Raw genomic sequence first — 25,695 nt, forward strand, 5'->3', positions numbered from 1 at the left:
CAACTGGATAGACACATGCAAAAAATGAAGTTGGATCCTTACCTCATACTAAATAAAAAATAGATCAATTAGACCTCATCAAAATTAAGAACTTTTGTGATTCAAAAGTTACAATCAAGAAAGTGAAAAGGCAGCCCACAGAATGGGAGAAAATATTTGCAATTCATTTATCCGATAAGGGACTTGTATCTAGAATCTATAATACAGAATAAGAGAATAAAGAACTCTTCCAACTCAATAACAAAAAGACAAAGACAAGTAACCCAATGGAAAAATGGACAAAGAATCTGAATAGTCATTTCTCCCAAGAAGATAAACAAATGGTCAATAAATGTATGAAAAGATGCTTGAAAGTGCATGAAAAGCTGTTAGTCATGAGGGAAATGCAAATCAAAACCACAGCGAGACACCTTTTCACATCCTTTAGGATAGCTATAATCAAAAAGTCAGATAATAACAAATGTTGGTGAGGACCTTGAGAAATCAGAATCTTCATACATTGCTTGAGGGAGTGTAACATGGTATGGCCAATTTGGAATACAGTCTGGCAATTCCTCAGTTAAACACTGAGTTACCCTATGACCCAGAGATTCAACTGCTATGTATATACTCAAGAGAAATGACAACATATGTCCATACAGAAGTCCATACATTATACACAAATGTTTAAGGAAACATTAATAATAGCCAGAAGGTGGAAAAAACCAATTGTCCATTGACTGATGAATGGATAAACAAAATGTGGTGTATACATATAATAGAATATTATTTGGCATAAAAAGGAATGAAGTGCTGATACATGCTCTAACGTGGATGAACTTTGAAAACATCTTACTAAGTGAAAGAATCCAGTCACCAAAGACCACATATTTATATGAGTCCATTTATATGAACAGTCTAGAATAGGCAAACCTATAGAAACAGAAAGTAGGCTTGGGATGAATGGAGCATAGAGGAACAGTAGTGAAAGGAAAGGGTACAGGGTTTCTTTTGATGATAAAAATGTTGTAAAATTGACTGCGATGTTGGTTGCACATATCTGTATACCAAATACTATTATACTAAAACCCACTGAGTTATATACACTGAGTTTAAATGGGTGAATTGTATGGTAGGTGAATTATATCTCAATACAACTGTTAAGAAGGAGGAGGGGAGGAGGAGAAAAAGACAACTGGAGAGTGAATGTTTTGTAAATGGGTTCCCGCTACCTTTAAGATATAATCTTCTTAATGGTTGCAGGTAATGACCATGACAGAGCATGGGCACCAACCACGGTGGTGTTGGCAAAGCTGAGATAGGAGGCTCTGGGTGCACCACTCGGCACTCACTCATTGGTGTATTCAACAAACTTTTGATGTTGTGTTCTCTTTGCCCTTTGCTGGACACTAAGAACAGCAAGATTCACGAGACACAAAGCTGCCTTCAAGGAGCTTGCAGTTTAGCCATGCTTAAATTTCATATGCCTGATGTAGGAGAATTTTGCCCACTAGGATATAAGCTCTTAAGGACAGAGCTTTGGGCTTCCCTGGTGGCGCAGTGGTTGAGAGTCCGCCTGCCGATGCAGGGGATGCGAGTTCGTGCCCCGGTCCGGGAAGATCCCACATGCCGCGGAGCGGCTGGGCCCGTGAGCCATGGCCGCTGAGCCTGCGCGTCCAGAGCCTGTGCTCCGCAACAGGAGAGGCCACAACAGTGAGAGGCCCGCGTACCGCAAAAAAAAAAAAAAAAAGGACAGAGCTTTGTTTCATTCACACCCATATCTCCAGGGCCTGTAACAAGGCCTGGCACTTAGTAGGTGTCTAATAAATTCTCACTGAATGAATAGGATATTAAGCATGCTACAGCATCTGTTACCAACCTGGAGCAGAGTTTGGCAGCGAGGATGCAGAACTGGCAAGGCATGGCCTTTACTTTTGAGGGAACCCCACAGGACGTGACTTGAGCAGAAGCTGAACAGCCATGAAAAGAAGGTGAATGAGAGCAATAGTTTCCATCAGGGGTGGGCCTGGGAACCAGGATACTTACCAGGTTGCCCAGGTGATGAACAGTAAAGTCCAGGAACCACTGGATGGTCTTTTAAGTTCCACCTGACCTCAAGCATCTTTGTTTCCGAGGTTCTAATGCTAAAGATGGAAGTAAAGCCATTAAAATGTGTCCTTCCCTGACAAGAATGAACGTGATCCAGTGTTTTCTGTTAGCGCTGAGATTCCCTAAGGCAGGGCTTCTAAGGAAACCTGCGCTTGTAAAATGCTTCATGTATCACCAACCAGACCTATTCTTACTAATCGAGTTGAACAGGATGCAGTGTTTGTATCTCCACAAACAGCCTTGTGGGTGGAATTTCCATTTTCTTCTAACTCAGTGGGAGGATTAGATTTACTTTCTGATCTTCTCAGGATCCATTTATGATCCTTGCTCTTGGCACCATTGTCAGCATTAGAATTGTCCTAAGGAGAAAGGAGTATGCTTTGAACTAAGCCCAGTGAAGCTGGTCCACATGTCTAAGGCAGCAGCCCTTCATCCTGATGGCCCACGGGAGTCACCTCGGGAGCTTTGAAAAAACACCACATCGGGGCCCTACTGCCCTGGACTCTGATTTAACTGTGCTGGGATGTCTCCCAGGAAACCTGTACAAGGTGGAGAACCAGACTGAGAATCACTGAATCAGGTGGAGAAAATAAGCCAACTGACATTAGCCCTAGGGTCAAACTCTAAAGCTATTGGATAATTAACCTGTGGAGTTGGAGGACTTCCCTTCAAGGTCAGGAGTATCCAGGGGGAGAGAGTATCTGTCTTTACTCTCTGTTCCTTGCTCCCTACTCCAGCCTCTCCAAGGTGCCCCATTTTCCTTTACCCACCAGACTCTAATCAGCCATGTTTTGGGGATTGGCCCCTATTCAGACCAGAAACAGAGGGAAGCTCCTTGGCAGAAGCAAAGCATCACTCTGTACCACTCAGTATCACCCTGCTGCACAATGCTGGCTCCCCTCACCTTGCTGCCCAGTCACGTGGCCTGGGTCCCTGCTGAAAGGCTTCTCTGAGCTGACCTGCAGGGCTTGGCTGACTCGTGGCTGGCGCTGGCCTGGTTCAGCCTTCTCTCCTGATCATTCACCCCCTCCAGCGCACAGGTTTCCCTCCTCTCCCACCTCACTCCTGGTTCTCTGCCCTACACCCTTGGTACCTTTCTGGCTTTAGTCCACTACTCTCGGGGGCCCTCTGTCAGCATGTCCCTTACCCTCAGGATATCTTCTGTGCCCTCTGGGTGTTTACCCCCCGAGCCTTGTAGCTCAATTTACCCACACACTTGGACATACATGCAGCCAGTGCCTGCTCTCTGCCAGGTCTGTAGCTGCCAAGGAGTTAATTTGTCTGAAATTCAGCCAAAGCTGACTCATGCCTCTTCTCTGAGGTCTCCTGGAGCCGAATGAAAGGCATGAAATGGTCTGTGAAACCTAGCACGTCAGATGAGATAATGTACACGAAAGGTCTTAAACTGTAAAGCATGACACAAATATGAAGTATTGATAATAAGAAGTAGCAGCAACATTGCATATGCCTTTCTGGAGCGTGGCTGGTAGCCGACCAGGAGTACCAGACAAGGGACAGAGACTGATCAGGGACATACAGGCAAGACGTTTACAAATCAGAAGATTCAAGAACTGAGAGGTCAGGACTAGATAGGCAGATGAGAAGGGAGCAGTGCCAAAAAAAAGAAAACAAAACAGAGGTCGGAGTTCGCGATCCAACCGGAGGCCCAGAAATGAGGAAGAACTAAAGGATTTCCATCAGCAAGTCCACTTGGCTCTGCCCTCAAAGTATATCCAGAATCTGGCCACTTGTTACCACTTGCACAGCCGTTACCTGCCTGGACTATTGTAGTAGCTCCTATCTGGTCTCCCTGCTTCCACCTTTGTTTCCTTACAGTCCATTCTTAACATAACAGCCCTAGCGATCCTGCCAAAAGTATGTCACTCCTGTGCTCAGAATGCTTTAATCCTTCTTAGGATAAAAGCTGAAGTCCCTTACCATGGCTTACGAGGTTCTGTGTGGTCTGGACACCCGTTACCCCTCCAATCTCATCCTCTACCACCTACTCATCTGCTCCAGTCACCCTGGGCTTCTTGCTGTTTCTTGAATGCTTCAAGGTCATTCCTGCCCCGTGGTCTTTGCCCCTGCTGTTTCCTTACCTGGAGCCTCTTCCTGGCTGTTCATTCTCTCACTTCATTCAGGGCTAAGCTCCAGTGTCACCCTCAGTTTCAGGGGTCAGCCTGCCCTGACTTCTCTATCTTAAGTAGCACTTCCCAGCCCCACCATGCTCTATCCTTTTCCCAGCTGTATTTTGTATAGCACTGAATTAAGAAATATATAGTAGATATTACCTTATTGTCTGACTCTTCTAAAATGTAAGCGCCATGAGCATAGGAGTTTTGTCTGCTTGTTCCCTGCTTGCACAGTGCCTTGAATTACTGGATGAATGCTTGAATAAACGAATAGGATCGCAGATTTAAGACTGACAATAAATCACGATATTGAGTAAAGGGGCAAAGAACTGCCTTAATCCTGAGCTTTACTGTGTTTCTGTGGAGACAGGAACCTGTTCCTCAAGGTGACTGGCCTTGGATTCACAGGTAGAGATGATTCTTCCAAGGAGGGAGAGGACAAGAAAAGTCCACCTGCCAGGCTCCTGCCCATTCTGGAGCTGAGCTATTCTGGGAATTCCAAGGGCAAGTCAAGGACCCCAGTGGGGAGGCTTCAGAGAAGTAGAAATTTTTATTGAATTCTCTCTCCAGGAGCCCTGTTCTTCTGGGATATGAGTTTGTGGATCTTTGGGAGCAATTTCTCTTCATCATCTCCCTTGAGGGACATCTTTGGTTGGTTCAACTCCTTTCACATTTATGGCAAAGTAAAACAGCACAGTGGGAAAGAACAAGGGCACTTGGTGCTAGCCGTGGCTCTGTATTTCCTTCCTAGTTGTGAGATCATAGGCAAGTTATTTCAGTTTCTCAGAGCCTCACTACCTCGTCCATAAATGGAGGATAGTGTTGGTACCTTTGCCAGGGATGTTGTAAGGATGAAATGTGATCATGCATTTTAAGCACAACATTTGGCATGATGTTATGCTTGGCAAATGTTCAGCTCTTATCACTGTCAGGGTCAGGAGTGGTAGAAGAAATAGTTCTCCTTGTTCGGGACATCTCCTCATAGTTCCCATCTGTAAAGCATCTCAAACGTTAACGTGCATACGTATCACTTGGGACAATCTTGTTAAAATGCAGATTCTGATCCAGAAGATGGGGAAAGGGCCTGAGATTCTGCATTTCTAACCAGTTCCCGGGTTGCACTGATGCCAGGACCAAGCTCTGAATAGCTAAGAGAAATGCACAAGAAAGGCCTGGGAAATAAAATACTGGTGAATGTGTTTCTGTGAAGTTTTATAGCCTCTCATTCCAACCTTAAAGGCAGCCTGAAATTACTACATCCTAACTCAGAAGAGCTACATTGTTTCCAGCCTCTTTCCCTGCTGGCCTCCCTGAATCTAATTCCAGCTGTACCCATCCCTCCCTACCATTTCAATCCTGCAATAATGCCTCATACAAAGACACTCACCCTTTTAAGGAAGTTTCACTCAGAGCTGCGAGAGGAGAGACAGAAGGCTTTCTCTTTTACTTAAATCTGCTCCTGGGTTTCCTTGGCCCTCGGACATATGGCCAGGCGTTTGTTTTCATGGCTGCTTAATGGTTTGTAAGGCAATTGCTGGAGGAAACACTGCTACAGCAAGCCAGGCAAGAGAGACAGAGGGATTCAACTCCAGTGTTATCTTTGCTAAGCACCAGGGCTGTTCCAGCTTCCTTCCTCTCTCTGCCCGACAATGACAGATGGCTTCCACATGGTTTGACCTACTGTTTGGCCAGCCCTGACCAGATAGTCATCCATCAGCTGCCCTGTTTTGTTCCCTAGAGGGCACCCTGTGGTTTGAGAGAGGCAGAAGTTAGGGGTTTCGTTTAGAGCTCACCACATCTCATAGCTATTGTAGTAGAGTTTCAAGTGTGGACAGTTCTTATTCCAGATGTTCCTATCCCAGTGTCCATATGTTTCGAGGGGGGATCAGCAGGTTTACATGGTAATGTTCAACTAATTAATCATAAGCTGATGCTTTAACAGCTTCAGGACCCAAAGTGGGTTTCATACTAGCAAAGATGTAAGCGATCATATGGTACTATTAATCTGGAAAAAGGAGGTGAGGTTCAGCTTTTTCCATTGCTTTGGCACAATCTATTTCTTACAGATTCTGAATGTTACTCATGAAGCCTCTGAAAGCTGTATGGGAAAATCTCCAAATAATTCTCCTCATGGCTCTCTTTGAGTGTTACAAAACAAAAACTTAATATTATCTGCAGGGCATGAGAAAAAGGTAGTATAAGCAGAAGGATGATGCAGACTAGGAATCAGGAGACCTGAGTCTAGTCCCAATTTACCTCTCTTTTTGTGACTTTGAATATACCACTTAATTGATCAAACAGATTTTTTAATCACCTACTAGGTGGATTCAAGCAAGAAATATCTGAGTTTTAGTATTTTTTTTTTAACTGTAAAATGAGATTATCATATGAACTTGGCTTCTAAAAACTTTAACTGAAGTGTGTTTGTATTCTTTTCCTTCTTAAAGCATAATTTGCTCACTAAAACTTGCCTATTTCACTTGTACATTAATTGTACTTTACTTGTAAAACAAATGCTTTACCAAAGTAAAAAGATACAGGGACATTTGAGTAGTTACAGCTTTCATGGATTGCAACCTGACCAAATCTATTAAAATTAAAGATACAGAGGGCTTCCCTGGTGGCGCAGTGGTTGGGAATCTGCCTGCCAATGCAGGGGACACGGGTTTGAGCCCTGGTCCAGAAGGATCCCACATGCCACGGAGCAACTAAGCCCGTGCACCACAACTGCTGAGCCTGTGCTCTACAGCCCGCGTGCCACAACTACTGAGCCCGCACGCCTAGAGCCTGTGCTCCGCAACAGGAGAAGCCACCGCAATGAGAAGCCCGTGCACTGCAACGAACAGTAGCCTCTGCAGGCCGCAACTAGAGAAAGCCGATGCGCAGCAACAAAGACCCAATGCAGCCAAAAATAAACAAATAAAATAAAATAATAATAATAATAAATTAGGGCTTCCCTGGTGGCGCAGTAGTTGAGAGTCCGCCTGCCGATGCAGGGGACACGGGTTCGTGCCCCGGTCCGGGAAGATCCCACATGCCGCGGAGCGGCTGGGCCCGTGAGCCATGGCCGCTGAGCCTGCGCGTCCGGAGCCTGTGCTCTGCAACAGGAGAGGCCACAACAGTGAGAGGGCTGTGTACCACAAAAAATAATAATAATAAATTAAAAAAAATTAAAGACACATTAAAATAATTTTTAAAACTAAAAAATATTTTAAATACCAAATCTATTATTGGTTTGGCCAAAAAGTTCATTCGGTTTTAAGTAAAAATAAAGACGTTTTTCGTTTTCACCAAGAACTTTATTGAACAATGTATTCATTAACCGAACGAACTTTTTGGCCATTAAAAATAAACTACAACCCCTAGCATTATTTGTAGAGGGGGAAAAAAAACCAAAAGCAAAAACTAGAAACAACCTTTGTGTGTCAGTAAAGAGAATGAGTTTGATAAAATTAGAAGGTTGAACATAAATTCTCCCTTAGCTCCATCACTCATAGACATTTGGTGTTTTGACTGGGGAGGGAAAGGGCTGGGGGATAAAATAATGTATATTTCCTCTGTATAGTTTTAAGAACATTTTACCTCAATTACTGTGTGTGTATATATATTTATATATATATATATATAAAATCTCAAAATTATTTTTTAAAAAAGCTTCTCTAGGGCTTCCCTGGTGGCGCAGTGGTTGAGAGTCCACCTGCCGATGCAGGGTACACGGGTTCGTGCCCCGGTCCGGGAAGATCCCACATGCCGCGGAGCGGCTGGGCCCGTGAGCCATGGCCGCTGAGCCTGTGCATCCGGAGCCTGTGCTCCGCAATGGGAGAGGCCACAACAGTGAGAGGCCTGCGTACCGCAAAATAAATAAATAAATAAAATTAAAAAGCTTCTCTATACACAAGAGAATTAAGATGAGAAAAAGACCCTAAAGAAAAGTCTCCCCTCAACCCCGCTGCCACTATGCATATTTAGTACAAAATAGCGTTCAGTAACCTTTGGGTGTGCTTCCCTGGTTTGCATAATATTTTTCTCAGCTGAGGCTGTACTGTTTATGTATTTTATAGTTCACATTTTGATTTAACATTCACTTTGCATTTGACCCAAATGATTTTGCTGAGTACCCTGGCCCTTGGCCGGTTGTTTGCCTGGCCTCCCTCCCTGGAGTTTTGGATTTGGAGAGACAAGGTCTCCAGGGCTTGTCTAGAGGACTGAGCCGCTTTCAGGAAAGTGGCCCCTCTGTGGTAGTTGACCTCACCTTCTGTGATGATCTGACAGAACACAACTTCCGTTTTCATGAGGATAATTTAAAAGCTGCAGCCCCGTTGTGCAGAATGGAATTGAGAACCCTGTGCCCAGGACTCATTCCTTGCAGAGATGAGACAGCTCTTCAGTGACTCCCCTCTGCTGTGCTGGAGGTGAGGAGGAGAAACGTCCCCCCTGGACAACAAAGTGACGGGCCGCCACGCCTGGCCTGGGGAGGAGGTTTCGGCCACCTTTTGCAGTACGGCCAGTGATAAGGAGATGGATCTGTCCCCTTGTGTGAACATGGGACATTCCCACTTCTGGGTGCTCTGGGTGTGGCTCACACATGTCAAGGTAGTGGAGACACCTTAAGAAGGCTATCCCAAGAGACAAAGGCCTCTATTTTTCTGACTTAAGGTTGAAAGGGCATGGATCACAGAGCTAGTCACTGGCTGATTCTGAACTCTCCAATCTTTCTGGGTCAAAGACAGACCTGTGCACAGTTCAGGGCCCTAGACTCTTGAATCCTAGGGGTAGGGCATCTGCCAACACAGAGGCTGTAGTTTGCAGGGCAGTGGCCTGACAGGCAGCTAGGCCAGCTTTGCCTGATGTGGGGCTGGGCCCATGTGGCGGGCCCATGTGGCAGGCCCCTGTGCAAGGGAGTGTTCCTCAGGAAGAGTAGGGGACTTTGTGGCAAGCTTTCTGTGAAGTACAGTGGGACTCTGGACTCATTGGAATATTTGTCTCTAGTTGGAATAGTTAATAGATTTTTCTTTTGTTTTACTTTTTACTAATACTTTGATTTGGTTTGCAATTAACTTGGAGAGTTAACACCAATGTGCTGGAATTGGATGTGGGAAAAGATATGACATTCTTTGAGTTATCAGTTATATGCCAGGCAACTGACCGGATGCTTTATGTTATCTCATGTAACCCACAGGAGGGAGTTTATGATTCAGGGTGGGGACCTACAACCACAGGAGTGTAAAATTCACTCCTTATTTTAGGAGTGAAGTGAATGGGATTCAAATAATACATGTACTCAGAAAGGATCTGCTCTTACAATCAGCCCCTGACACAGACCCTAGGTTACCAAAATGATAGCTTGCATCAAATGATTTTTTCTAGAAGAGCCAGTGTCTCTTTCAGAGTATACCACATTAGAGACTACATTTAAAGAGAAAATTTAGCTGGGTTTTTAAGTGGAGAGTTATCATTATCTTGCAAGCAACTTTGCATATTTTTGTAGCCAGTCGGGGCAGCCAGGAGCCAGGTTCAAAGTGAGAGCCTTTGGCAGGGCTGAAAACTTTCATCAAGCTTCAGCCGGGTTAAAAAAAAAAAAAAAAAAGATTCTGCCAAATCGTTCTTTCAGCAGAATGACTTTGTTCCATAGATTTCAGTTAATCACAGCAGGAGACAAGACCTCAGGAGAAGGGTCTAGCCATCCATCCTGTGATCTCCACTTAATGGCTGCAGGAGTGAAATGAGAAAACAGAGAATTTTGTAGGCAACAAAAGTGGGGACAGGGTGTAAATATAGAGGGTTTTGAGTTAGGACGATTCTGTTGGAATTTAGTTATTTTTCCTATTTGTGACCGAAATGATCGGAGGAGAGCCTTTGAGGGCAGATAGGGTGGGATGGAGGATGCAGCAGGCCAGGCTGCAGGTGCATGGCATTCTGCAGGGTAGATCGTGTTTAAACCTTGGACAGTGCAATACTTTGAATAATGATAATAATAATAGCAGCACTGATATGGTGGGAGGGGTTTAAATTCATAAAGCAGTTTTGAGGTAAGAGTTTAAGAAGATACTCACTAAGCTAGAATTATTAGTCATGTTGTTAATTTCTGACCAGGGAAGCTGGTTAGTCTAGGCAGCTCGGCTCAGGGGAAGGGGCTGCAGAGAAGAGGGAGAGGGGAGCAGCTGGCCCTTGGTCACCCAGCTCGAGCTGTGGCCCTGGCACGACAGTGCAGAAAGCAGAGCTGGGCTGAGGGGCTGAGGCATGTGGACAGCCGAGGCTGGGCTACATGTCCCTCTGGGGTGGGCCGCACTGCTCTTCTTGGTCTCACTCCACGTAGGTGTCCCCTTGCCAGCCCTTTAGTGAACAGAGCAGTTTTTTGAAAGCATAAACCAGATCACGTTCCTCTTCTGTTTAAAACCATCCCATTGCACGTGGACACTTGACAGCTTTGTCTCCCTTGTTGCTTCAGTATATGCCCCACCTCCTCCGTAGAATGAGGTCTAGATTTAGTCAGTATTCCCCCAGGCACTGGAGATGAGACAGAAGAAGACGGTGACCGCCTAAGTTCTCTCTACGTTCCATCTGCGTGCCCTCCATGAACAGGGTACACCTGGAGGACTGGTTATATGGCGCCGACACTGGACACTGCTTACTCAGAAATGGAATGTCTGAGATCTTTAGTTCATCTTACAGCTGAGGAAGCTGAGGCACAGAGGAGGCAAGTGACATCTTAAGCGAGTGCCAGGGCTGGACGAGAACTCACATCTGACTCCTGACCCGGCAACGCTGATGCCCTCGACTGACGGACAGCTCTGCAGCTGGAAGGGCATTGAAGGCTGGCAGGGAAGAACGGCAGAGCCCGGCAGGTGGGAGGGCGTAGAGGAGGCAGCTGGTAGAAAATGGAAAGGCCATGAAGAGTCAGAATATGCATTCCCCCTGGCCATGTCCCCAGGACAGACGGGAGTCCCAGGTGCTCTTTAACAGAGGCATAAACAGTGACACAGAAAAACTACACAGAGGGATTGACCCAAGGCCAAGACGTGTCATTTGTGCCTAACGACTAAGCACCCTGTTTATTTGGATTCTTAACCTTGCTCTGTCCTTTTAAGTCATGTGAGACCTTCTCCGCCATTCTTCTCTTGTCATTTGGTTTGTGACTCCAGTTTAGAATCTCTCTGCCTATTTGTCTCAGGTTCTAAGCTGGAGGGAGATAAAGAAGGTGATGATGAACTTGGGCCATGTGACTTGCCTGCAGCGTTTTGCTGTTCTTCAAAGGGGCTGTAGAGAAGCACAGTGAGCAAATTCATGAGTCAACATTATACTTGTCCCTCTTTTGTGAGGAATACTGCCTCTACTTCTTGTGTGAAGTGTAATCATTTGTTAGCTTTAGTAAGACATCTCTCTGCCCACCGATAAGGAAACAAAAAGGCATTTACTGTGCTAGTCTCTAGAATGTGAAGTGTAAGCTGTGGTCTTTTTTTGTTTGTTTGTTTTTAGCTTTCATTTATGATCACAGGCTTAAGGGTTGAAGGGGGCCTTGGAGGACTGCCAACCTCACCACCCCCTTCTGAGCAGGAAGCCCCTTCTCAACATCCTTGCCAGTGGTTCATATCCCTTCCCCCTGCATCCCCACTGCGAGTTGCCTCTACCTCTGTCATAACACTTACTTCATTTTGCTTAAATTACAGTTATTTGAGGACTCTTTTTAAGTCTCAGCTGTGAGCCCCTGAGGGCAGGAATCCTGTCTCTTTCCTCTTTGTCTTTGATCTCCCACAGCCCCCAACACAAAGCCTGGCCCACTCTCCATAAATATTTGAAGGAGTGACAAGGTGTTAACAGCCTCCAGAGGCAGCCACAGTTCAACATCTCTAATAGCTAGAAAGTTCTTCCTAAAAGTGAGCAGAAACGCACCTCCCCAGCTTCCCTGTGGGGGGAGAGTATAAACAGCCAGTGATGACAAAGGGCCAGGCAACCATAAGATGCACACGAGAGACCCCGGGGACAGGCCACACCCTGTCTTATTGCTGTTCTTGCTTCCCTTCTGGCCAAAGGATACGAAGGTCTTTCCCATGACAGGAAAACCCAACCACACTAGACAGAGTTGGAGAAATGTGTGTGGCGTGGGGAGGGTTCCCAGGATTCAAATCCAGTTTGGAAGGGCAGCTTTACTAGATGCTGCCATTGTCCCACTCATATCCCCTCAGTCCTCCCCGAGGGTCATCTGCAGACCGTTCCCATGCACAGCGACAGCTTCCTGTGTTTCTCTGCCCATGGTCACTCTCTGACCTGGGGACTATGCTTGGCCTGTGTGTAGGTCAGGCTGGAAATGCCAGGGAGTAACTCCAGGAGAGACCTTCAACCATGAGTGATGGGACTTGTGCATAAATACCCCAGATCCCTCATCTCCCAGTGGGATGCTCAGACGTGTGTTCTACGCAGTCCCTCAAAGGTTTCAGGAGAGATGACCCCCAAATGCTCACAGCAGTAATCCACTAATGGACACATCCTTTCTTTATTTGCCTCCCTTCCCTCGTTGACTTGCCTACTCCCTCACTGTGCTTTCTGGGATCACACCCAAATAAACAGTCTGCCCCAAATCCTTGTTTCAAGGTCTGCTTTGGGTGGAACCCAAGCAGGAAATTTGGTGGAAATCCTAATGTTAGTCTCTTAAAAGACAGAGCTATTAAAATTAGTATATGTCTTTTATCCCCCCGTTTCTTTCCTTCTATTTCTAATTCAGAGTTGGTTTTTCTGTCAGTTCTATAAATAGAGTTTAATTTTAAGAAGAATCTGGGTCCTAACTCAGAAAACAGGACTGATAATGATTCCTAAGTCTTTGAAGGATAGTTATTTCAAATAATAAGAGTTAGTAATATTCTAGTTCTATTAAGGAAACGTACTAGTCAGAAAGGTCTCAGGCCAGACTAAAGAAAGAGGTTACGCATGGGGATCATCAGACATCAGGATGGATTTGTGTTCAAGTGCTTCACTTAACCTCTTAAACTTCCACAGAGACCTTTTAAATGAAGAGAGACCTTATCAACCTGGCTCAGGTTTGGGATGGAGTGCTTGAGGTCAGGACAGCGAACATGAATGCGGACCATGAGGGAAGAGGGAAAGGAAAATAAAGAACCTTCATTAAACTTACCCATTATTAATGAACTACCGCTGAGCTAATAGAGCCAAGAGAAAATGCCGTTACCGAAGAATATTTATTATCATATCAGAAGATTCATAACAAAGAACAGAGGTGTGCAAGCAACCTGCCACCCTAGTCCTCCTTCAGACAGACATTGTGTGAGTCAGAATAACTCCCTGTAGGTGCTACAATATTACTTGATTGTTTTGACACCTCCGACAATTAATAGGAGGTAGCAGTTAAAAATAATCATGCTCACTACTGTCTTTGTTTGTGCGTTTGTGGATTTTTTTGTCTTCTTTCCTCCTGTAGAGTTTTCTGCTGGCCTAGTAAGGAATGACACACATGGTCATGAATTTTTAATTGGCAATCAAAGATGGGAAGGAATGTGAACAAAACACAGGGTGAGAGGAGTCAGCAGGGCCAGGAGAGCCCCACAGATGCCTTTTTGGGGTCAGGTGGGGAGATGTTCCTAAGTCACGTAGGGATAAGAAAGGGCTCCACAGATCTTACTTTAAGCGTGGATATTGTGGCTTCGTACGCTCTCTTTATTTATTTATTCACCTGCTCTCTTGGTGGGGGTAGGAACAGGGGGCAGCAAAGTCTTCACTTAGTGGTAGGAAGATGTGTGGTCATCCTGTGACGTGTGTCCTTTGCCCTCTTTGTGAGCACTGCTGCCCTGTTGTAGTTGGCAGTAATGCCCTGGGTACAGCTCTCTCCTGAGTTGAGAGAGGTGCCTTTGCCTCCTCAGGCTTTTGCCCTGGTCTGAGCCGTTGCTTCCGGAGAGAAACTCTTGGAAGTACCGTGCTGTCCCCATGGCGTGACCTCATAAGATGATCATGAGGATCATTAAGGTAGTCCATGTAAAGTGACTGCATTCGTGGGCATTAATAGTTGGCACAAAAACTGTGCTGGTCCTCAAAATGAAGGGGCTCAGTTACTGTACCTGCCATCTGCTGAAATGTCATAATATAAACAAAGACCTCCTTCGGGCTCAAAAGGGATATGTTAATGTGGCCGATACTGGCCTCTCTCAAACTTTTTGTTTTGGGTAGCCTCCTTCCCCACGTATTCCCCCAGCCCAGGGTGCTCTGTGGGTGCCTTTTCAGCCTGCCCCACTAAGCACCCGCTCTCCCTTGCTTCCCAGAACGCCTATGTCAACATCAACCGCATCATGTCCGTGGCTTCCCGCCTCTCAGAGGCCGGCCACTACGCCTCGCAGCAAATCAAGCAGATCTCCACGCAGCTGGACCAGGAGTGGAAGAGCTTCGCGGCCGCTCTGGATGAGCGCAGCACCATCCTCGCCATGTCTGCTGTGTTCCATCAGAAGGCTGAGCAGGTAAGGCCAAGGGAGCTGCTGTGGCCTCTGGTGGTGGGAGGGGCAGGGGCAGGGCAGGGCAGGCTGGGAGGACATACACTGAGGTGTAGAGAGACCCTCCTCTCTTTTTGAAACACCAAAGACCGTGCTGAGTAGTTTTGACAACAGCCCATGTTCTAGTACTGTCATGGCCCCTGTGTACCCAAAGAGACATTGGTAACTCTTGGAGGCTTTGCTTAACATTCAAACAGGAAGAAACCCAGAGCTAACTATTCTGCTTAGTAGTTTATTGTTGGACGTGTGTGTGCACGCATGTGCACGTGTGTGTGTGTGTGTGTGTGTGTGTGTGTGTGTGTGTGTGTGTTGACTGCTTAGTTTGCATTCCATAAGCATAGACCAAAGGGGTGAAACTAAACTGATCATTGAGTGCTGAGAACAGGGGGAAAATAACTTTACATGAAGCATTTGCTGTGGATAATAATAATGTAATAATAATACAGTGAACAGAAATAATAATTATTGCCATTTACTTACTGGCATTGGCCAGTGACATTACTAACCCATTTTACAGAGAGGAGCAGGGAAGCTCAGAGAGATTAAGTAAGCTGCCTGAGATCCAGTGGCATGCAGGAGCTGACTCTAACCAGCTTAGGGAGAGCCAATGGTTACATTTTCAGGAATTTTATGAGCTGGTTGTTAAACATAGCCATTACTTTAAACTATATAAATTTAAATTAAATATATCACATTAAAAGCAAAGGTAATAAATACTCAAAACTCATCATTTTCAATTATTTTACTAGATTTTATTATTTTCTATGTTCTTGAGATTATTTCTGTGTTATATACACACACTCTCTCTCTCTCTCTCTCTCTCTCTCTCACACACACACACACACACACACACACACACACACACAACAATAAACTACTAAGCAGAATGTAAATAGGCTCTGGGTTCCTTCCTGTTTGAATGTTAAGCAAAGCCAGCAAGAGTTACCATTTGTCTCTTTGTCAACATTTATGTCTGTGGTAATAGTATACAGTTGTGTGCGACTGATCACCTCATCCCAACTACATATTTGGTGATGTTGCAATGGTAGCCTGAAATAGGGCAAGATAAAAGTTTTACACCATGGAAATCATCAAGTGTTAGAAACCAGGGCTTGATTTGTTGTTTTATTGATTGTCTAGAATCGTAAGAAAATGAGAGAGGAAATATTTTAAAATGCAGATTAAGCCTAAAAATGTGCCCTGTGTATAGCTGTTGCATTGTGAATAGAACACAAAATCAAGGAAATATTCTTCTGATATTCAAAAACTATTGTTGCATTTAGCAGAGAAGTCACTTAAAATCACTGATGAATGAGTAATGTTCTGACATAAGTCTCCAGGTATTTTTCACTTTTGTCTTACATCTTAACAAAAGTGAAAATATCAACCAGCTTTTGTGTTGGAACTATATAAGTTTGTTGTTTACAAACAAAAGCATATGTGAGAATCAGTTCGTTACATGGAATTTATCATAAGCATTCTGTGTTATTATTCTTTGTAAATTATGTGCTACACATCTTTTATAGCAGTAAAGTTTATAACACTTGTGTGTATATTACATACACACATATATGCTGGTTATTAAAAGTTTATTAATATACCCTTGTGAAAATCACACAATTAATCGATAGGCATCTGGGATCAGGTGTGTCTAACATTAAAGCCTATGGTCTTAACCCCTAAATTTCTTTCTTTGTATGACATTTGGATAGCTCACAGTTAACACAGAGTCAGACACAAGGTTATACCTTAAAACTCTTCCTCTGTTACCCACCTAACATGGAAGGCAGCATGGAATAATTGAAAGAGTCTAGGTGTCGGGCTTCCCTGGTGGCGCAGTGGTTGAGAGTCTGCCTGCCGATGCAGGGGACACGGGTTCCGGGAAGGTCCCACATGCCGCAGAGCGGCTGGGCCCGTGAGCCATGGCCGCTGAGCCTGTGCGTCCGGAGCCTGTGCTCCGCAACGGGGGAGGCCACAACAGTGAGAGGCCCGTGTACCACAAAAAAAAAAAAAAAGAAAGAAATAAAGAGTCTAGGTTTTGATGCCAGACACGGGTAAGTTCTAATCATTAACTCTTAGGCAGGTCACCTCAACATTCTGAGCTTGTTTCCTCGTCTCTAATGTGGGGATGATCATAAATCTCACAGCACTGTTACAAGGATTAGAGATGGAATCTATTAGGTGCTTAGTGTGTTTTTTAAATGGTAGACATCACCAAAGATCTGTTGGTGTCTTTGTATTTCCTCCACCTGTGTCTGTTTCCATCTGAGACCTTCCCAAAGACTGAAAGTACTTGTGTTATAAGTCAAGAGCAGCCCTACACATTGAGAGGAATCTAGCCTTTTGTTGTTGTTGTTTTTTTAAGATGATGGTGGTAGTACCTGAGAATATTCACGTCTGATCTCCTGTCCTCTCTTCAACCTATTATTTGCACGCTTTGTTCAAGGTTTCTCCAGATTGGCAAGGGAGGTTCAGTGCCTCCCTCTGTCTCTGTCTTTCTCTCCTCGAGATGACCGTTTCGTGGGATCCACTATAGGACTCTGGTTAGAGTATTACAAAGAAATCCCAAAGACCTTGAAGAGGTGCTCCCCCCACGACTGACACACACTGTCAAGTTACTTCCAGGTTCCTTTATGAAATGGTTGTTGGTGGAGCAAGCAGCTTCTGAGGTATTAGCAAGCACATGCAGCCTGATCCTGGGTGTCACCCAGCGCTCTGCCAGCATCGTTAGGAGACGGCTTACTGCGATCAAAAACATACAGAATGAAAGATCCACTGCCACAGCCAGGTGGCTAAGGACTGAAAGCTGACGCGATACCCAGAGGGGGACTCAGGCAGTTGTAGAAGCGCAGTACCCGGATTGAGAGTAACTGGAGGACTCAGCTTCTGTTTGCTGTTTCCTGACTTGGATTAGTTTAGATGAGAAGCAATTTTATTTGTATCTATTTTTTAATGCAATTTCTCGGGTATTGCCAGTCCTTCAGGGAAACTCATTAATCATGCTTCTTTTTAGCTGGAAAGCACACACACACACACACACACACACACACACACGCATGCAAACAGTGGATTCAAGGCTAATTTTTCAATGCATTTATGTAGGCAGCTCTTTATTGTCCTCAGATGGGCTGTTCTAGGCAATGAGATATAAAGGTATTTAGGCAATTAATTTAAATGGAGCTGTGCACCCAGGCAAGAAGAATCACAGACAGAACCACTCCAGACTGTTGGGTGAAGAATGATTTGCATTTTAGAGGTGTATTTTCCACCCAATAAATCTGAGTGATTTCAGTTAGCTCACCCTTTGTGCATGGAGACCCATAGTCTCCCACAGTTGTTAATTTTAATTTTTAAATAATTTGATGTCTGTCAAGATCTGTATCTATATATCACAGCCCAGGAGCCACTCTAGACACAGTACAGTCTGTCCCGCTGAGCTGCCCTCCCCTCTCCCACCCCTTGGGGTTCTGACCCAATAGCAGGGATCTTTTTGAGTGTTAATCTCCATCCTCTGTGGGAATGGTCTCTGCGGGTTCCCTGGGGTGCCTGATGGGCCTGAATGAGGCATTCTTTGCTGCTCTTCACAGCTCAATGTCCACACTATAAAGCACATGTGTGGAAACATCCCATTTAATTATATGTTGCCTCTCACTTGTACCTGTGAGTGTGCACAGGACAAGAAGCTCTCACATACACATGTCGTAGTGAGCTGTTTGCACACCTGTATTTTATCATCAGTGTGTGGATATAACCTGTTGAACATGAAGACAACTCCCACCCCCAGCAGTTTCATAATAGTCATCTTTCTTTGTGGAAACCATACTTCCTAAACAGGTACTGGGTCTGACTTCTTACCTGGGGTTGGTGTTTGTAAAATTAAAGAAAAAACTCCACTGTCTGCAGTGGTCTCTGAAGGCTTCCAGAGTTCCTGATGCTTCTTCCCAAGGTATCTGACTGTCTGTACATAATCTGCCCATTGCCCGCCCCCAGTGCTCCCACACTGACCCAGCCGGCATCTTCTTCCAGTTCCTGTCGGGAGTGGACGCCTGGTGCAAGATGTGCAGCGAAGGTGGCCTGCCGTCTGAGATGCAGGACCTGGAGCTGGCGATCCACCACCACCAGTCCTTGTATGAGCAGGTGACGCAGGCCTACACAGAGGTGAGAACCCAGCGGACACCCAGGGGTTCTGGCTGTGTATAGGGGTATGGGGGTGTGGCAAGAGTACCGGCCTGTGTGCTATGAAATAGCCTGAGTTGGACTAAGAAGAAGAGAGGCCATTTTTCTCCCTCTGGAAACATCTTTAAGATCCTTGATCTGTTAATGATGATGTCGAAATGCAGCCATTGGCAGGAACTGCCTTAGTGCACATGCGTGTACACACACACACACGCACACGCACACACACACACACACACACACACACACACACACACACACACACACACACACACACACACACACACACACACACACACACACACACACCCTACCTCACCCTATTTGTGAAGACCAGACTGTCTCTTCTGTGGAAGGAAAGCAAGGCTGTGCTCCTCTGGAGTTGCTTTCTGTCTGGTGAACGGGCATGCACACACTAGCCCTGCCACCCCTTTTATGAAGCAGCTCATCAAAAAATACTAATGTTCTCACTGGAAGGTCCAGAGCACAACTCACCACAGGTTGGAGATAAGCGTTTGCAGGAGTGAGAAGCTGCTGTGGAAGTGAAGGACAAGCTAAAAGGCTCTTCTGCTGAAAACTCAAAGGCTGGGAGCCTGGTACAAGTTAGAAGGGGAAAAAACTGCCTTCTTAACTCGGACCAAGCACACCTCCTTTCAGACCTTGCTGGAAGGAAAAGGCCGTTTCAACTCCAAACCAACTTTGACTTCCTTGTTAACCAGATTAATCTGGGGTCTTAAAATTCCTATCAATACCCTAGTCACCATGGTTTTAAATTAGAAAGGCACGTGCTCGCTGGATAATCTGCCAAGCACTGGAGCCACAGGTGTCAATCAGATGATGCCACTTTCCAGAAATATTGCCAGGAATCCAGTGAGGAATGGCAGGGAATGTCACCCCCCACTGGTTTCAGCACTGAGGGTGAGTGTTGGGGAACCCAGGAGCATGGACGTTGTGTCCACAGTCTAAGGGTCCCTCCCTTATTCTGCGTGTTCTGGAAAGACAGAGATGTTACCACTTTCAGGAGAAGAAAAAAGGAGGTTGTGTAGAAGGAGAGCAAAAGAAGGGTAAGTATAAAAGAAAGAAAATGACAAGGAAGTAAAGGAGGGAAAAATGCTGCTGATGATGATAAAGGTAGACTTGGTAGCCAGTACCTGCTGGGCCCTCTTCTAAGTGCCCTGCATGTGTTAGCTCGTTTAATCTTTACCGCAATTCTATGGGGTATGTACCATTTCTATTCCTGCTTCACAAACAAGGAAACTGAGGCCCAAAGGGGTTAAGTGTCAATAACTTGCCTCTGGTCACACACCTAGAAGTTTAGAGCTAGGTAGAGGAAGGTGAGGACGGAAGAGGGAGAGAGGTTTATGGTGTCAACTTATATTCAGCTTCTTTTCTGAAACGAAGATCTGCTGCCTGACCTAGTCAATGAGTCAGTCAGAATATTTATCAAGGGGCTTCCCTGGTGGCACAGTGGTTGGGAGTCCGCCTGCTGATGCAGGGGACACGGGTTCGTGCCCCGGTCTGGGAAGATCCCACATGCCGCGGAGCGGCTGGGCCCGTGAGCCATGGCCGCTGAGCCTGCGCCTCCGGAGCCTGTGCTCCGCAACGGGAGAGGCCGCAGCGGTGAGAGGCCCGCGTACCGCAAAAAAAAAAAAAAGAATATTTATCAAGTAAATACTTACCAAGTACCAAGTGTCAGGCACTCTTCCAGGCGTGGGACGAGATAAACAAGGCAGAGTCCCTGCCCTCAGGAAGCTGAAATTCAAGGGGGAGGGACACAGTGATTCGGGGTCTCGCAGACAACTGGCTGCAGCCCCAGCATCTCCTCTCCCTCAGGATTCTGGGGTGCTCGGCCCTCCCCGGGCTGCATGCTGGGCACTGTGGCAGCTCTGGTGGCACACTCCTTGGTTGTCATGGGTGTTGGTAGGACTGAGATTCTCAGTCCTCATCAGGGTTGCCAGCGGGCTTGCCTTGCCTCCCTGTGCCCCTCCTGCCCCTCTACTCCCTGGACTTGACCTCTTTCCCTCTTACAGGTCAGCCAGGATGGCAAAGCGCTGCTGGACGTGCTGCAGCGTCCCCTGAGTCCCGGGAACTCCGAGTCCCTCACGGCCACAGCCAACTACTCCAAGGCAGTGCACCAGGTGCTGGACGTGGTGCATGAGGTGCTGCACCACCAGCGGCGGCTCGAGAGCATCTGGCAGCACCGCAAGGTGCGGCTCCACCAGCGGCTGCAGCTCTGCGTCTTCCAGCAGGACGTCCAGCAGGTAACAGACTGCTTCCCTGAGCCTGGCATCTGTCTCAGGCAGGCAGGCAGGTGGCACAAGTCCCTGACCTAGGTGATCAGGCCTGGGAACGCCTGATTTATGGAGGGAGGAGGGCAGTTCAGCCCCCAGCTTCACCCCTCCACACCATCCGGACTTGTTAATTGATGCTTCTCACTTAAGCAGCTTTACAGACAGGCCTTCTCACCCTCTGGTGTTGTGAAAGGAGGCTCAATCTGAGAGACAGCAATTCCTTGCAGTCATGACATTGTTTTCTTTGGGGGAAGCTTGACAGTCCCTCAGGCATGAGCTCTCTGGACAGCTCCGGGACCTAGGGGGTTATCTGAGCGCTGTCGGAGCTGGACCCACAGTGTGCCCACTTCTCAGGGATGCAGGTGGCCTGCTAGGGTTGGGGTGTGGTGGGGTACAGGGCCTTTAGGGGATTCTTTGGCAAGCTTGGATTTGGGAAACTAGATTTAAAACAAGGGCTGTTGATGATTGTATGTTCTGTGATTAGAGGTTACTCCTGGCTTAATCTGTTTTTTGCGTTATTATAAGAGTCATAGCATTTTTCTTTACCACAAATAATAAAGAAATTGTTGTTTCTAACTATGAAAGGACAGCCTTGCCACAAATGCCCTTTTGGATGAAATGACACATTCTTTTTCCCTCATACTTCTCTGTCTGTTTCTTTGGGGACCCCTGGGAGCTTTTCTTTGAGGACTGATAGCTGCGGGGGAGGGAGAACTTGTTGGGAGCTGGGGATGGAAGTTAAGGTTTAGCATCATCTCCCTGCTGGTTCACTGTTAGAGGCAGGGGTGGGAGCGCTCGTGTTCTCAGACCTTTCTGTGACCACCTCATAATTTCAAGATTATACATATAAAATAACATTTCACTCTCCTTCCACACCTCCTGCGGTATTGACCAGATGTAATCGAAAAGTCTGTCGAAATATACATGGAAAATTGAGAGCCAACTGGACATGTCTTTGGAGTGTTGGTTCCCCTCACAACTGTTGTTGGGGGGCCCTTGTACTGTATCCTGTGATAGAGACAGGTTGGAAGGCGAGCGGGGCATCCTATCAGGGGTCGTGACACCCTCTGGGTGTGGGGTCACCACCGTGCAGTCACTCCCAGGAGTAGACAGGCCTTCAGGAGTGTCCCCCATTCTTGGGCTGCCCTAACTCCTTTGTAGCCTCTGTCCCCCGTCTGGGGCAGTGATGAGTCATCGGAGGTGACACTTCAGCCTCAGGAGAGATGGGCACTGCTTATGTGCTGGCCCCAGCTCTGAAACCCTTGTGGGGCTTGCTGGGGATGGAGAAGCAAATGCCTCAGTTGTCTACTCCTGCCATCTGGAATTGTTCAGATCAACGTGTCATCTCTGAGCACAGGAGAGCACAGGGTTGGTCTGTGATTGGGACGGTTAGGTGGCAGCCTCCAGAGGCGCACAGAAGGTGTCATCACTTCAGTGAACTTCGAGTGACTTCTGGAGATTTCGGGGCCGTGAATTGTACAGCTTCCTTGGTGCGCTCTTTGTCTCCCTGCTGTTTTCATGGCTGTTGTACTAGGACGGGCGCTGGAGAGGGGCAGAGGTGCTGCAGGGAGGGTGGGCGAAAGGCTTCCCCATCAGGAGGGCAGCATCCAGACGCGGACTCTGGGAACAGCTGTTATCAGACTCTTCTGTGGCCATCGTGACATCTACACTAAAGCTGGGGAAAAGTATAACGAAAACTACACCGGTGACTGTTCTACATCACGCTCTAAAAATTACCATTTCTGGAATGGAGGCCCTATCAATTCATCTCTACAAGATGAATCACAGTGTTGGCACTCACCAAAAGCAAGTAGAAGATTGTGAGGTGGATGTAAAGGGGTTTGGATTTTCCACGAGGACTGAATTCCCCAGGATGACTGATTCCATTGTTCTTTTCGGGACGTGTGAATGTGACTTCTGGGGGCACGACGTCACTCACCCATTGTCCAGCTAACTCTCACTCACCAAATATCTGACACTGGGACAGATGCACGAAGAAAAATGTGAAAACCAAGGGCTGTGAAACGTGGTGTGGGTTTCAAATGCTTCCTGACACCCAAGCGCGCGTTGATGCCTGACCGGTGTCTGAGTTGGCACTTCAGAGAGCGCTGCATATAACGCACGCAGTGGTTCCAGTGATGGACTCGGACTCTGGTCTCCCGACTCCCAGGCTTACGGGAGCCTTTCCTAGTTTTCAGAATCAGACTGGACAAACAGTTTCCCTGCTCTGTGCTCCCACGATTTTATTTAAAAATACACAAACACACGCAAACAATAATGTTAACTCAAAGGTCAAAGTGCTATTGGAATTTTATAAATCTATCATTTTTTATTTTGCATGCTGCATCTCTTCTTTTGCAGTATCTCCTGAGAGCAGAAGCCGTGGCTGCTGCTGTCTGGCATGAAGCTGGGGTTCTCTTTATATTTGCTGACTTGAGTTGAAATTATTATTGGAGGCCCCCTGTGTCTGCTTCTGTGAATTGAACACCATCTAACCCTCCCTCCCAGCCCATCCAGTAGCTGCCAGCGAGTAGCTGCAGTCTGTTTGCAGGAATTGTGATGTGAAAGTCTGAAGATCCCAGGTATTTCCTAACAGCCCGGGCAGAGGAGTCGGGGACATACCATCAGTGCTACGAAGTATCCTGGTACTCATCAGCTCTTCAGCAAGCATGGGTCTGGGCAGTGGGCCCAGCACTGCACTGGGTTCTGGCAAGATGCCTGGTTAGGTAGAAAGGCAACAAGACATACACACTTGAAAACAGAAAGGTCCGTGCTACCCGAGCCTGCCAGGCGGTGTGCAGGGCAATAGAGTGTTGATGGGACACTTACAGGCAGAGGTGTGAAAAGTCAGAGTTGGTGTCTTGAAGGAGGAGAGAATTGATTGAACCATATAGTCTGGATCCAAGACCCTTGAGCACATTTGGGGTCTGGAGATGTTTACTCTGCAGCCTAAGTGGGAAGCTTGTGAGCGAGCATCGGTGGCTAGGGCGATACAGCATCACGGATAAGAGCATGGACTCTGGAGCCAGATGGCCTGAGTTTAAATCCTACTCTGACAAGTCTTAGCCATGGGACCTTGGGCAAGTGGCTTCACTGCTGGTGCTTCAGTTTCCTCACCTCTAAAATAGGAACCATCACATACCTATCTCATTGGACTGAATGAGCACAGCACCTGCCTAGCACGTAGTAGATCCTGCAGCAGCATTGTCTCGGTTTGGTCATATCCTCTTTGAGTGGTACTCGGGTGTCTCCTGAGTCTGATGAGTTCCATTTCATTCAGTGATAAAATCTCAGAATTGCCGGGGACCTGGAAGAGCATTCAGTCTCACCTACTATAGGGTCAAGAAAATTGAGGCCCAGAGATGTAAAGCAACTTGGCCATAACCACACAGCTAGTTGATGGTAGTGCCAGGACCAGAAGCTAAGTCTTCTGGCTCCCAGTCCAGGTGTCCTACAGAAAAACCACACAAGAGAAGAGCCAGGTGGATAGCGATGGAGAACAGAAGAGAGACAGGAGGGACACACACGTACTAACGTAGAGAGGGGAAAGACAGACCACATACACACACCCTGAAACAGGGAGAGAGGAGAGACAGAGACAGACAGTGGAGGATGGGAAAGAAAGGGAGAGAGATTTAAAGACAGAGAGCAGAGAAACAGACATACCTGGGCTGGGAGGAGAAAGAGAAAGAGGAAGGTGGGGGGAGAGACAGAAGAGAAAGAGAAAGAGACAGGGACTCCTGCTAGTGGAGAGATGGGGGAGAGCCAGCCAGCCTCTCCCCACATGACTCCTTGTCCCATTGCCATTTCTGGGGGTGGTCTTTTCCCAAATAAGAATACCTTGCCTAAAGCAGAGAGGTTGAAACCAAAGATAGACACCAGTGAATAAGAGATTCCATTTAAATATCTGCAGCCAGAATTGGCCTGACACATCATCCCTGTGCTAGCTCTCCCTTGGTTCCCAAAAAGTGTCCTCTTCCCCTCTGGGCTTTGAGGCGATGGAAATAAGTCTCTAAGGATCAAACTGGAACTTGGGTCCATTAAGCTGCAGAAAGGCATAGATAGAGTGCATCTACCATAGTGTTGGTAGTGGAATAATTTTCAGTCCTGTTGTTGTTCCAATTTAGAGTGGAACAGTACTAAGCAACAGCCATAAGAGCATCTATGACAGCATCAGCTCACCTCCACCTTCTGTCTGTTCTTCTCTCCTAACCCTGTGGCTTCCCACAAGAATAAAGGACTCCTTTCAAGCCCAGATAGACCTGACTTTGCTGAGAAGAACAAGGAGTAGCTAGTCTTGATCTTTCTAGTAGATGCAAACTCCATTCCATTTTTTCATAGCCAGAACAACCATTGTGAGTATCACTGCAGGCCATCTGTTCTGCCTCCCTTTCTTCTTCTCCCTCCATGTGGTGCAAGAATAAATTGGTAAAGTGCTTTGGAACACCTGTATGCAAGGCCCTGTACTAGGAGTTGGAGGTCTCTGGCCCAAGAGAAGACATATATACCCGAGGATGT

General features: G+C 46.5%; 1 protein-coding gene across 20 annotated transcripts in view; it reads left to right on the top strand.

Moving 5' to 3' along the window:
- KALRN (kalirin RhoGEF kinase) overlaps positions 1–25,695 on the top strand; it is a 646,553-nt gene that overhangs the window by 262,631 nt on the left and 358,227 nt on the right. For all 20 annotated transcript variants that reach the window (XM_060298164.1, XM_030858647.2, XM_060298165.1 and 17 more), the window contains exons 7-9: positions 14,486–14,677; positions 18,737–18,868; positions 20,917–21,147. In XM_060298164.1, the coding sequence (XP_060154147.1) occupies positions 14,486–14,677; positions 18,737–18,868; positions 20,917–21,147 (555 nt within the window). The remainder of the gene's footprint in view (positions 1–14,485; positions 14,678–18,736; positions 18,869–20,916; positions 21,148–25,695) is intronic.

Source organism: Globicephala melas, chromosome 4, assembly GCF_963455315.2.
Source record: "Globicephala melas chromosome 4, mGloMel1.2, whole genome shotgun sequence".
NCBI classification, from domain to species: Eukaryota; Metazoa; Chordata; class Mammalia; order Artiodactyla; family Delphinidae; genus Globicephala; species Globicephala melas.